The sequence below is a fragment of the Sinohyriopsis cumingii genome, chromosome 6 (genome assembly GCF_028554795.1).
Source record: "Sinohyriopsis cumingii isolate HCF-2022 chromosome 6, ASM2855479v2, whole genome shotgun sequence".
Classification (NCBI taxonomy): Eukaryota; Metazoa; Mollusca; class Bivalvia; order Unionida; family Unionidae; genus Sinohyriopsis; species Sinohyriopsis cumingii.
In genome coordinates this window covers 157,468,981-157,483,585 of record NC_142966.1, presented here as the reverse complement: position 1 = coordinate 157,483,585, position 14,605 = coordinate 157,468,981, and the positions used below count along the sequence as shown (strand labels likewise).

Sequence of the window (14,605 nt, the reverse complement as noted above, 5' to 3'; positions counted from 1 at the left end):
CAGTTCATTCTTGTATTAATTACGATGTACATTGTCACAACAACCACATGGCTATGCAGTGTTATTTACATGGTAATTAAACATGCTTAGTGCTTTGGTTATCCAGTTGAAACCAGATTGAGGGCAAGAATGGACAGAAGAAGTCAAATCAGCAGCTGCCAGTAGGGAAATGAGGCTCCCTTTAGGGAAATGAAAATCTGTCAATGTGCTATTGAAGCCATTGTCCATACAACTGATGTTATAAGGACAATTGATCATACGCATTACTTGTTATTCGAACTCACCAATAAAGATAATAGTGGAGTATATCGTAGAATAGATTTGCAATAAAATGTTAATTATATCCAAGTCAAAACAGAACAAGCACTTAAAAGATAGTATATGTATATATACAAATTGATTTAACGGAGAACGTGACATTCAAATTTACGATGGAAAATGACAAGGTTTTTATATTTTATGTTTGTATGACTATAATGAAACAATAAGACTAGTTGACCAATGGTTTGTGGTCTTCACTTTAGCATGTACTGAAATGTAATTTTTGTTGGATAAGAAAACATCAAAGGGCTTTTGAACTTGTTTTAAAATGCACATGGTGTTTTGTTATGGTGACAGACTTAAGAAGGAGAACTAATTTATGATAAGACTTAAAGGTATGGTCTGTGAAGTCCTTTGTCCATTTGTTAATAAACACCAGTAGATATTGTAATGACAATAAGAGAGCTTATGCACATGGGCACCTGGAGGATTTTTTGCAAGGGGAGTGGGTCAGTCAGTCAAAAGTCGGGAGAGTTAGTATAGTTAGCAATCTGAAACTAAAGCTGATATTTACTAAGCGTTTTAACCTGAATCATGTGACATATTTTCAGCTTCATTTGCATGATTAAACTTGTGGGAATTTATGTATATATCTATATCTATATATATTTGCAGTATGATTTTTTTTGGGGGGGTCATTGCATCAATCATTGTATTTTCTCACCAACAATTAATTATTAATTTTTGTGAAAACAAAATGGCAATACGGTATTTTTGATCTTTTTTGCAAACGTAAATCTTAGTAGAAATTTTATGTCCGATAATTTAATGGATTTTTTCTAAAATTACAAAGTGATATGTATGAAAAATTATGATACATTTAAATAATTATTATTTTGATAACTGGATTGTTTATGAAAAATTAAAGGGTATTAAAAAATACATGAAATACGGTAAACACCTATTATTTATACCAAAAGTTGACATGTAAGTTATTTATATTCAAATCCCCTTTAGGCGACAAAACAAATCTTTACTCTTGAGTCACTCCATTATTTTTGTATATGACTATCAAGATAAATTTGTATTTAATGTATAAATTCATGTTGTAACAGTTATGTGATTATATATATATATATATATATATATATATATATATATATATATATATATATATATATATATATATATATTCTGAATAACATTGAATTGTTATTTATGGAAGGGTTACTGAACATGTCCCAATTATTTATTAGTAATTTTCTTCTTTTGCTGCATAAAGATTAGACATGGAAAAAATCTTCAGATGCTAAATTTTTCATGTATTTTGTAGAACATTACATATAGGTTAAAAATCTAGTTCTCAGGTAAAATTTACACTCTAAAATAATGAAATTTACTGTTAAAATTGATGTAGCATTAGAGTATTCATAGTTGTAGGCTGCATTACCTCCCTTGCCTAAGACTAGGTTTGCTGTTATGTGCAATATCATACTAGAATGAACTGACCAGCCACTAATGTAGAAATATATTGATTATTTAAAATTAAAATAAAAACACAAATTATGATCAGAAACTGAAAAAGGGCTGTTGTTTTCGCTTTTGTTAAGTTTCTGAATGAAGTGAGATAAAGTTTCTTAATGAAGAGTGATGCAAAAACAGGCATCTTCTGATTATTGTTGTTGTTGTTGTATGGTTTAAAGCCATTTTTTAGCACACAATAGGCTATACATGGTGGCCAGTATTAGTGATGGAGGAGGAACCCGGGAAAACCCCCAGAAAGAACCGACCCATGAGAAGCTACTGGCAGGCTTTTTCACATAACCACATTGGCTGAATCTGAGACTTGAACCCACGCAGACAGAGGTGAGATGGCAGGGATCTGTAATGGAGAGCGCTTTAGACCACTTGGCCACCATCTTCTGATTATAAACCAGTAGTTTTAATGTAAAGAGCTTTTTCAGTAGGTCTGCTGTACATTCCAATTTCTTTCCAACTGTATTACAAAGATCAGATCATCTTAAATCCTTCTAAACATTGAAAAAAGGATTTAGACATATAACTTAAACAATCTTCGGGCAAAATTAAGAAAGGAAAAGAATATTGCAACAAAATAAGTCATACCTTTGTTTTGTAGGATACAGAAATTTTAACTGCAGAAACATATCTTCTTTAAATCATTGCTGCATAGATTTATGATGAAAAAATATCATATAGAACATGGTGAAATATTAAGTTGGGAGATAAGGGGTTACATTTAAAGGAGTCAGGGTCTTGTATGCACCATTTCAAATAACTGCAGTTTATTTTTGAAGAGTTATTAACAATAATTTAGACCCCAAATAGTGATCTGATTTATTTATGTTCTTAATGTGTTGTATATAAGATAAAGTTTGAAAGTATGCTGAGGTTACACTTAGGCATTGGAATGTTCAGTAAGTTCATGATTCTTTCCAGTAAGTGTCATTTTTACTTCTCTCTCATGTAATATATTGAAGACAGTTGGTATAGCCTTAGTTATCATTGTTCATTTCATAACCTTAAACAAATCCACACAAACCTATCTGAGCATTAGAGTTCTTTGTTCTAGTGTTATGTCATTTTCATGTACATATCAGGGTCAGGTAAAACCTGCACAAAACGTTTTGAGGATCATACTTCAAATGTAATTATTTGAAAATGATGATGCATACATTTATTAGAAGATTTTTTTAATATAATTTATAAACAAAGATAATAATAAATGTGGAGTTTTCAAGAATGGAAGACTCAACAATAACGACTTTGAAATCAAGCAGTTTGCCAGGTTTTGCATAATAATGTTTCAGTGGACTTGCTTCTGTAAATTATATAGTGTATTGCAAGACTGGTGAACATGCTGCTTTATTTATGTTTTAAGCATGTATATTAAGGAAACACTGCTACAGTCCATAGTAATACAGAATACCCAGTCAAAAGAAATCTGAAAGAAATAATTCTTCTAATTTTTGTGCACTGAACATTCTACAAGGGAAAGGGAGTGTTTATTGTTTACCTTTGGGTACAGTTTGTTTTCAATGAAAAACCAAGACAACACTATTGTTTTGTTCAAAGTAAACATGAATAATAATTAGCTGAAATTATCTAACTCAAAACAGGAATACATACTGTCACATTTGTAAACATGAAGATATTTAAAAGGTTGACAAAATTGTGGAGTTAGATTTGAGTTCCAGTGATCTAAGGCACTGTCATTTTGACATCAGTGCACATGATGTTCAATCTTGGATCCGAGTCCAGAGGCACCAGTGAATGTGTTCACATTCATTCGTCATAAAGGATACTTGGGTGATGTTCTTCTCCGAGTCTGACTGATGTAATTTCACACTTTAGATAAGAATGCACACAACACACTTAAAGTTGTCGATGATTGTAGTCATTAGTATTGCCCATCAAATGGAACACCGTACCACTTTGATTCACTCTCACATGTACATCCACTCCATTCAAGCAATACTTGACTTGTGACCACATGCCCAGATGCAAACCCTTCATCATTTGTAAACTGTATCCTGGTTTGATTTTTGTTGCTGGTCATTAAATCCAATATTGAGAGGAGCATCAGCTTCTGTAAATGGTATGTCCTTGAAGAGATCCAATGTGTCAGGTTTCCATGCAGCAGTATGTTCTTGTCATTATTTCCGCACATCAAGAAATTTTCCAGGTGCCTTTGGTAAGGGCAAGTATCCATGCTGCTGCTCACCAATTTGTTATTCAAGTACAAATCCATTTCTCTGAACAACAAATGCATGAAATTGTTGACAGGAACTACTCTGTCATTTTCCCTCGGATTGCTGTTGACGACTTTGAGAACTTAAATTGTCAGGTAGAAGTAACATATCAATCTTAGTTTGTTCTTTGATTTCAAATTCAATAGGACCTGAGGTAGCCAGAGATTATACACAGAATGAAATTCTACCCATTGGGATTCTTGCATTGTCATCATTGTTGTTGGCATGGCAAACAGATCAAGTTCTGATGTGGAACAGTTACAAGAATCTTGGTGCATCATGTTGCCCCCTATTTCAGTTATTAATGAAATACGTCCAATTCTCTGACTGCTCTTGTTCATCTTTTCTAGATCTTTTCTGAATGTGTTTATGAGGTCTGAAGGGGTTTCAGCATTTCAGTCTGCCTTGTCATTCCTGTGGTGTAGAAGAAGTAATGCCTTGGCTAGAAGTGTGATGCAAATTTAAAGGGATGTCTTGGTAACTCAAAAGATCTTTTCCATTTGAAGAAACGCATTCTTCTGCTCTCGTCAAGGCCACTGTTAGATTTTGTTTGTCAGTGATGTTGTTTTGAAGAAATTCTTTTTCTTGCATTAAAGCTGCATCTTGTAAAGCATGTAATCCTAAAGTCACCATCAGTTTTAAGATGGGTGCTAACGTACAAAAAACTGACTTTAACATATCTCCTAAACCAGGTCCGCGTTATGGAGTGACATTTTGGTACAAAGGATACATTTGTTTGTTTGTTTTTTTGTTTGGTTTTTTACCATTCATTGGAGAATCATTTTCAAAAATGCAGTTTCACAATGATGTTCCCTTTCAAGAATGTAATATTTTGTCCAAGATATGCTTGTATACTAAGACTGACACTGTCAAAATATGATTTACTGACAGGAAGATAACAAGGATGTACAAATTATCAGTGACCAGATGCTGCCTCACTTGGCACTCAGCATTAAGAAGTTAGTGTTAGGACTGGTCAGCCTCATGTCAGGATAATGTGACTGGGTTGGACATCATACTGCATCGAAATTAGTCTGAGTTGTGGGTAGTTGATCGTCATCTGACCATTTAAATATTTTCAAAAGTAATCAGCAATTCTTATAGCATTTAGGTACCATGATTTAAAAAATTAAGGTACCATGATTTAAAACCTTGGTACCATGATTTAAAAACCTATGTTAAAAGGATGTAATGATTCATTGTGTTTCATCTGAATCTGCATAAGCTCTCTGTAACTCAGTAGGCAAACTGGAGTTCTTTATGATTATCTATGTGGGTAATAATCATGCCCCACCAAAGGAAGGTTGCAACAACATGGAGACCATCTGGCATGTTCTAGGAAAGCTGTTTATGCTCCAATTTATGGATATTCATGCCACAACTGAAGCACTGCACTTGCTCTCTTTGTCCAGAGTAGATAAATCCTTCTCTCATTAACCTTCTGGTACTGAGGTATTCCATTTAAGTCATTTTGTCATTGTTTGAATGCCTCAAGTCCACTTTTAAAGTCACAATTTCCTGGCAAAACCACAGGAAATATGTATATGGTAAATGCTGCTTCTGCTGGCATCTCAGAGGTATATAGAGTGTATGTAACCATAGAAGGTTTGGAAGTCTTGAATTGGCCTTCAGAATGTCCCAAGAAAAAAGAACAAGCAGGGAGAGAAGCAATAGAAAAAGAAAGAAAAAACCCTTAACCATCAAGAAATTCAGAGGCAATACAACTTGAAGACAGTGAATACAAAGAATACATACCAGACAAGAAATTAAGAGACAGACAGTGAACGAAAGAAAAGAGGAAGGATAGGGATTTTTTTGATGTGTTATGAATTTTCATTGTCATTCCTAATTAAAGAAAACCTATAAGTATCGTCGTCTGTACTTTTTTGCTTTTAATATGAATAAGATATTCAACCATAATTGAACCACGGGATGGGATTTAATTTTTAATTGATTTGGCAATTGAGAAGTATCTCTTTTCGAAGAGATATACCTTGTCCTAGAAAAGACCATTAACGTGTTTTTCTGAATTAATAAACAACTTTTGAACTTGATATCATCAGCTTTAACCATCTTAATCCCTTTGCATGGCTAGGTCATACCGGATGCTGTTGTTGCTTTGATAATGGCAATTGCTGCTTCTGCTGGCATCTCAGTGGCGCAGAGAGTGGATGTAACCATGTAAGGTTTGGAAGTCTTGAATAGTCGAGGTTTCTTTCTTTTGGGTTGAGCTAGAGAAGTCTGACTCTTTTCTCTTAGGTGTTTTTACTCCACCAGAATATCATGTAGAAAACGTTCACTACCTTCCTTCTGCGTTAACAAAACATACTTGTCCTCTTCTCTTCTCTGCTTCTTTTTGCCTCCTCTTGTTGTTCTTAATCAAATACTTCTTCTGCTTCAATATTTTGTTGCAAAAAGCTCTCCAGTTCTTCCTTCTGTTTCTATCCGACTCGTTCACTAATGATAATGATGTAGAAGGAGTTGAAGGTAATACTACCATCTGTGGCAAATATTTTTACGGAAAGACAGGAAATTAGTTCAAGCTAACTTGAAGTCATCTTCTCCTTAAAAAAATACTTGCAACAGCAGTAGTAGTCGTTGTCTTCGTACTGTCACACCGAGTATACGATGTATCCTCAGCAGGCGCATCGCAATGCATTGTCTTAATGCTATCAGTCACATGTATTGCACATGAACTGTTCCGCAATGGTAAACCGTAGGAACACTCGTGCGCCTTTGTACTGAAAGTGAAGAACGATACTTCTGTTAATATTGGAGATGGAGACAAACTAAGATGAAGTAGAAACGACAGGGACATAAGAATTAGTAAAGGCAAGGATAAACAGGATAGGGTTACAGAAGAGAAAGGGGAAAACAGCCCAAGCGAAACAGCGTCGTGTCTCCGATGTACCACTCTCTGCCCTGCTTTACTCTAGTCCTGAGGTAGGTGTCCTTCTCTGCTCATCAACCGGTCACTGGTGCTCCCCATTTTGCGAGGCGAACACCTACCTCTCAGACTGTAACATGGGCCATGCAAACGGAGGACGAGCCCGAATCGGACCACGATTACGAGTCAGAAGCAGAATCCAACATTGAATCTGACTCCAAATAAAACGGTGAATCAACGGAGGAGGAGGAGGTAGGTGACATAGATGCGCATAGGCTGCAACTAATGGGACTATTGGAGGCAACCAGCAGCAGGAAGAAGGCAAGCCACTTTAACAATGCAGTAAAGGACATTGCTCAGAGGACGTTCAACTTAATAGAACGTATATATTATTAACTACTTATTTAACAGTCTGGTAGAGGTGGTCCAATAACCCACGGAAATCCACAACCTACACCAGTTTTCAGAAGCAAATTACAAGAAGTGGAGCACGTTGCAGTACATGGATGCAGATATCCAGAGCACAAGATACAGCCTGTTCCGGCTATCAAATAGTGATCTCACACTGGCACATAAAGAGCCTTTTTGGATGAGGAACTCTTTAAAATTGCCTAAAATATGATTGTTGATAGTTTTGGAAATTAAATCTCGGACATTTGCCCCAAATCTACAAACAATCTGATTAAGATCAAAGTAAGAAGCAACTTATGCCTAAAGACAGGTAAACGTTTTAAAAGAACATTTAAGCTCAGTACAGAAATTCAAATCTAATACGATAAGAAAATTTAACAACCCAGTGCAATATGATTTCATGCGACTTACGCATTTTACGAATAAGGTCAGTCCCAGTATAGGTAGGCTTATCTGGGTATACTTCGAGTAATCAGAGTGTATTACAAAAAAAAAAAAAAAAAAAAGGTTAAGTACACGTAGGGCTTTCAATTGCCTCCTCCCCCCCACCGAAAGCCCTCTTCAGGCTAAAATTGGGTGGCCCTGAAAAGAAACGTGATTAGCATGTTGCTGAATGACCAAAGAACGACATCACGGAACCCAAATTACGATCACTAAAGTCAATCGGCTACATCGAGCCAACCTCTTGGATATATCATTTCAATAACAAACAAGTAACTTCACAGACCATACCTTTAAGTATTATCGTGAATTAGTTTTCCTTCTTAAGTCTGTCACCATAACAAAAGACCGCGTGCATTTTAAAACAAGTTCAAAAGCCCTTTGATGTTTTATTATCCAATAAAAATTACATTTCAGTACATGCTAAAGTGACGACCACAGACCATTGGTCAACTAGTCTTATTGTTTCATTATAGTCATACAAACATAAAATATAAAAACCTTGTCATTTTCCATCGTAAATATGAATGTCACGGACTCCGTTAAATCGATTCATATATATACATATATATCTTTTAAGTGTTTGTTCTGTTTTGACTTGGTTATAATTAACATTATATTGCAAATCTATTCTACTATATACCCCACTATTATCTTTATTGGTAAGCTCTGTACGCCAAGAGAGATAATAACCATATCCCAAACATTATGTGCATATGTGTTTGTGTATGCTTTTTGTATATGTCTGTGTCTTCCCCTAGAACTGAAACTTAATTCCCCTTAACACTTCTTGTGTGTTTGTATGTGTGAAAGGGTAGTAGTGTGCCTACAAACACTTCTTACCCTTGTGTGACAGTGTATTTTGTTTGCTTGAGGGATTGTGTGCCTATTTTATCGCCCTTCTCATACATCCTTGTGTGATATTTGGCTTGCATATATGTAAGTGCAACGTGATTGTATAAACACTCCTATCCTTTTCTTTATAATGTAGGGTGTGTATTGGATTGTACCCAAAAAGTGGTTGCTATATGGTATGGGGGTGTATTTGGGCTGTAAATAAATATTTTGACATTATATTTTCCTTTGTCCCCCAGAGTGGCCCATCTGTTTTTTTTTTATTTTTTTTTATTTCTAAGGCATTCTGCGAAGGAGATGAATCCCATAGTTCATATTCTTATTGGGAGTGCACTTTCACATACCTGCCATGTTATTTAATTTAATAAACCCATAACATACTTGTCCATAGTGTATACATGTAAGTATCTTCACGCCTGATTATTCACAAATGGCTTGTGATGAAAAAGGCGTCATATCCAAAAAGTCTGAATATATTTCGAAGTCATTTTGCTACACAGTTTTGCGGTTTTATTTAATAAAATCAGCATTTTATTTTCATGCGCTAAGCAGATTCATTTATTTCGTTTATATTTCAAATGAAGTTTATGTAACTTTAATAACTTTCCTTCATTTCGTAAATTTTCTTTGAAATGAGTACTCATGTGAGACATCTTTATATTAACAATACTATTTTCAGGGAGCTACAATTTACCTAAGTACCGTATCCAATCCATGAAAAAAATACAGATATACATGCCTTTGGCATCCACAATACACAAATCGATCATGTCAAATCTGGATGGATTTTTTAAAATTTAATCTTATCCTAAATGGTAGTTCAAAAACTACTTTGAACACGCCCATATTTTGATTCTGATAAACCTCTTCGGAGGACATGCTTCTTAAACGACACAATTTAACTCTCATCCCTGGTCCCTTTCTGTTAAGACTTTGTAACTAAAGTTTGTCCGCAGACCAGACGGTACCCCTTGCAAGATGTTAATTAAGTGTTGTGCAAAAGCAGTCCGGCTGAAAGCATATTGGAAGACCTCTAACAACTTCACGTTACAAAACGTATATAGACACAAATTGTCATAGCTTCAAATTGTATCATCCAGTTTTGGTGAAATTTTCACTATTTACTACTATTTCGGTGGACTTTTAATGGAAGTGATTGCCATAGTGATTTTTTTAAAAATACATTGTTATGCTAATGATGACGCTGATCAATCTCTGTTCAGAAGATCTGTCAGTTGATTCTTTTGTTATTGCGTACTTTAACTAATTGAAGTCCTCTATCTCAAGTTAATTCATACAGATTCTGATCATGAAACCACACTCAATTTGAATTGTTATTTAACTATTGGGAACAATGCACATGAGTTGTTTGGATTTTGTTGAGCTTAGCTTGTCATTTTTATCAATTTGAAGAAAAATCAGTAAAATTTAATATTATATGTTCAAGAACCAAACCACAAAAATGTCATACAAACTAAACAGATAAAGGACAGCTCGTGTGCAAAGATGCAACGCGCAGTATCAGATAATAAGTGAAATGATTACTAACATAATAATGATAATAATAATGAGGACTTTGTATAGCGCCTAATCTTTAGAAGCTCTAAGCGCTTTACAATATTAGACAACACCTATAAGATAAAAAAAATATAATGATATGATTACAAAAACAAACACCATGCAATTAGAAAACATTTTTAAAAAACATGCTGAGAATATTTAAGGTAGGAAACATTATTAGGTCTTTAAGTTTGTTCTTGCAGTCGAAATAAGTGAGTTTTGAGAGCCCTCTTCAATGTGATCACTGTGTCTTTGTGTCTAAGTTCAATGGGCAATTCATTCCACTTTGCTGGGCCCTGGTATGGAAAAGAACGCTGTCTATATGACTTTGTTTTCATAGTGAGAATAATGAGTATACGATTGTCAGAAGAGGAGCGTAAGTATCTTGCTGGTGTATACACATGGGTGAGGTCGGATAGGTATGCTGGACTAGAGTCCGACAGTGAAACGTAGCACAGAGAACAAATTTTGTGTTTGATTCTGGATCGAATGGCTAGCCAGTGTAGGGTACAGATCAGCGGGGAGGTGTGCTCTGATCGTGGTACTCAAAGTATGATCCAAGCAGCTGTGTTTTGAACTTTTTGAAGGTTCTGGAGCAGATATTGAAATGAACATCGTCTTGTTCTATCCATATGGCGTGTTTTAATTATCATAAAAAAACTGAAAGTAAGTGCCAATGACCGCGAATGAGAGTAACTGGTGCACATACTGTTAATTTTAAAAAAAAATGTAATGTCAATTGTGATCATTAAATACAAGAGGAAGAATGGACGAAATGGTTCTCCTAGTGATCCTAAATACAGTAGTTGCTGTATTCTAATTGACATGGTAGTTAACATCGATAAAGACAGCGTATGTAAACGAGGAAGTTTCTTTCAGTATGCATTGGTATAGGTGTCATAACTAAAAGAAAATGGCGGAGTGTGCCGACAAGACAGATCAGAATAACATACCGAACTGCCCAATATGTATGGACACATTAAAGAAACCAGTGTCTCTACCATGTATGCACTCATTTTGTAAGAGTTGCATTGGTGACTACGCAGCAAGCATGTGCAAACGAGAACCCAGAGTCACTAGCAGTTTTCCTTGTCCTTCTTGTCGTACTGATACCAAATTAGCATGTGACGTTGACCTTTTCGGTGACTGTGGCAGGAGGTTTGAGGAAAAGTTTCCCGTAGATGTCGATATTCAAACTCTGGAAATTGAGAATTCCAAGATATGCGACGTATGCAGTGTACGGGGATTAAAAACAGTTGCCGCAACATTTTGGTGCCAGGAATGTCGAGAGACATTGTGTGACAGCTGTACAGAGTATCATCAATCAATGAAGGTTTCGAAGAGTCATACAGTTTCTCAAATTGTGGAGCCAAAATGTTTCAGTCGTAGATGTCAGGATCATACTTTGATTGTCGTCACCTTTTACTGTTTTAGTCATGAACAGGCATGTTGTGTGAAATGCGCGGCAACAAAACATCGTGCTTGTGAAAATGTTGATGAACTTGAAGATTTGTTGCAAGACCCAGACTTTCTCGGCAAAAATAGAGAGATTCACGATGAACTAGTTCGCATTCAGTCTGACCTATGTGTTGTACTTCAAAATCGCGAACGAAATGCCGCACGACTTGGAGAAGAACACCTGGATATCAAAGAGAAAGTAACGTCTTTGCGGAATGCAGTTATGAAGCAGGTCGAAAGAATGTTGTCCGATACAGTGTCAAAAGCAGAAGATGAACGAGGAAAGGAATCCGATACAATTCGGAGGGATACAGATTGGTTACGTGATTATCAACAGTTGATATCAGGTCTACTCTCCAAGGTACAGGTAGCTAGGCAAGGATCAGAGCTAGATCGATTCCTGGCATATCGAGAAGTCCAGAGAAGTTTGGTTACCCTGAAAATAGAGCTTCCAAAGAAGCTTGATGGTATGTGCGATTCTGATCTCGAATTTGTTAATAATGAGTCATTTTGCGAGTTATTTCAACAGTTTTCTAAATTTGGAGACATAACTGTCAAGACCAAAAATTGCCAATTTCAGCTGTCATCAGTCACTGCCAGCTTACACAAATATGAACTGATGCCTACTGTTCATTTCAAAGTTTCTGTCTCCGGCGACATAGCAAGACCTTTTATTCGTTCTGTTTTGTTTGTAGAAGATAACAAGCTTCTTATGTTAGACATTCAAAATAAATCTCTGAAACTCTACAGAGTTGACGGAACATTGTTGCAGAGAACATTCACCAGAGGAAAGCCAGCTTTTCTCACAAGAATGAATGGAAAAAGGTATGCTGTGACAGAACCTGATATATGCAAAATTACTGTATATGAACTATCAAATTATATAAAATTAATCTCATCTATCCAGACTCCGGAAGATATATTAGGTATTGCTTTTCTCAACGATGTTTTTATTTTGACATGCAATAGTTGTGTCCGCGTCATTAATCAGGATGGAGAGTGTCTGCAATTTCTGGATAAAAATTCAGAAGGCAATCCAATGTTTTCTTCGCCATTGTACATTTTAGGTGACCCGTCCGATAATGTTGCATATGTTTCTGATAAAGGGAATGACAAAGTGTATGCTTTAAAGCAGTATTCTACGTCAAAACTTTTAAAACAGAAACCCCTTCACGTTTATGAACATCCTCAATTAAACACTCCAGCTGGGTTAGCCATCGACAGGTTTGGAAACCTTCTTGTTTGTGGAAATGCTTCCGGAAACGTCCACCTGTTTGATAGAGAGGGAAGACATCTGAAAATCGTTTGCAGCAAAATCATAAATCCTCTTAACTTAGAGTGGGATAGTGTTTATGATAGATTGGTACTGTCAAATAACTATGATTTATTCCAGATCCAGCTTTTAAAAAATACTGTAAAATGATGAAATAAGTACTTTGGAATGTTAGAACGTTCACAAAGATACTAGACTGATTACAGTTCTCAGGGCATTTGTTGTTAAATAATCTCTCAAAATAGTCAGCATGATAGGATGACATCATCACATCAGCCACAGAATTTACAGTGTCATTTTATTTCAAATATGTGGTTGTTTTATAAGGTCAAATATATATTGGTGTTGTATCCGTTATGGAGTATCATTCTTAAATCTTGTACTGTAACAATTACTATTTTGATATGCTCCATTTAGAAGTAACTTAAAATGAGTTGAGTTGTGACAGAATTGTTACGAATACCAGTTTTACTGTTCAGGTTTAGTTTTTAGTTTTAAAGAGCCAAGTCCAATATTTTCCACCACTGATTTATACTGTTAAATCCAATTTTTTCGTGCCATTTTCTCCACCAACACAACCTACCACATTAGATATTTCCCGAAGACATTAGGGGACTTTATTTTTAATGTACAGGCTTTGACAGCAGTTTTTGAATGCACGTTACTAGTAATCAAGACTCATCCATAGTGTTTTCAAATTCAATCTACTCAACTCGTAATTTTAGAAAGCACGGAAACAGAGCATCAACCCAAGTCAATAAGATTGAAACAATTTTTTAAAAAATGATCCTGAAAATGTTGTAGAGCTAATGAAAAAACAAAACTTTAGTTTGGCAGATAATGATTTGGCATGTTTAGCAAAAAGGGGCACACATCCATTTGATTTTCCTTTAATTCCTTTTTCTCAGCAAAACTATTAGATTTCTTTCATTAACCAATTGATCAGAAGGGTAGCTATCATTAGTTTTTATTTGCATTGTTTCATTTAAATATTTCGATCACTTTATGGATGATATGTAACTGTTAGCGTATGTTCTCGACATGTGGGTGTTTCAATTACTTTCTCGATTATATCTTTCAGTCATGAGCTTGAACTTTATGTACATGAGGTGTACCCATATCTTTGTTTTCTTTGTTATATTGATAAAGTATAGCTTGTTCATTTTGTTCTCATTCTGTCATTTGTATTTCTTTTCTTTAATCTTAACTATCATATATTCCATTCATAAGAAGCTTTGCTTTCTTGTTGCTGCTTCAATAAATTTTCATCTGTAATGATGTGATATCTTCATTTTTGTATGTTCATTAGACTGAATCTCTCTTCATACACTTATATTTTCATGAACAAAAACAAAATTTAAACACCTAGAAAATTATTTGGATTATGCTTATATCTTGATGGAAGAGCGACTAGGGAAGCATGGTCTATATAGTGGTGAATAAATAATGATATATTTTTGTATATCAATGCATAACTTTCATTATCAGCCAGGAAACGGGGGATTTGCCTTGCTACTTTTAATTTACACGTGGCTACTTTAAAAAAATGTATCCCCCATTGTGGAATTTCCTTCAAATCCCTGCCTTCTTTGGTAACTCACCTTACAACTTTCAATAAAAATGGAAGGCCCTCTTTTTGTGTAAATGAAACTTTACGTCAGGTTAACATCTTAGTGGTAACTCTTGATA

The 14,605-nt window shown here is 35.2% G+C and overlaps 1 protein-coding gene across 1 annotated transcript; it reads left to right on the top strand.

Moving 5' to 3' along the window:
• The first annotated feature begins 11,047 nt into the window (after nucleotides 1-11,047).
• LOC149798361 (uncharacterized) lies at nucleotides 11,048-14,194 on the top strand. Its single transcript, XM_089963502.1, has one exon. The coding sequence runs from the start codon at nucleotides 11,099-11,101 to the stop codon at nucleotides 13,064-13,066; it is 1,968 nt and encodes a 655-aa protein (XP_089819628.1). The 5' UTR covers nucleotides 11,048-11,098; the 3' UTR covers nucleotides 13,067-14,194.
• The last annotated feature ends 411 nt before the right edge of the window (nucleotides 14,195-14,605 follow it).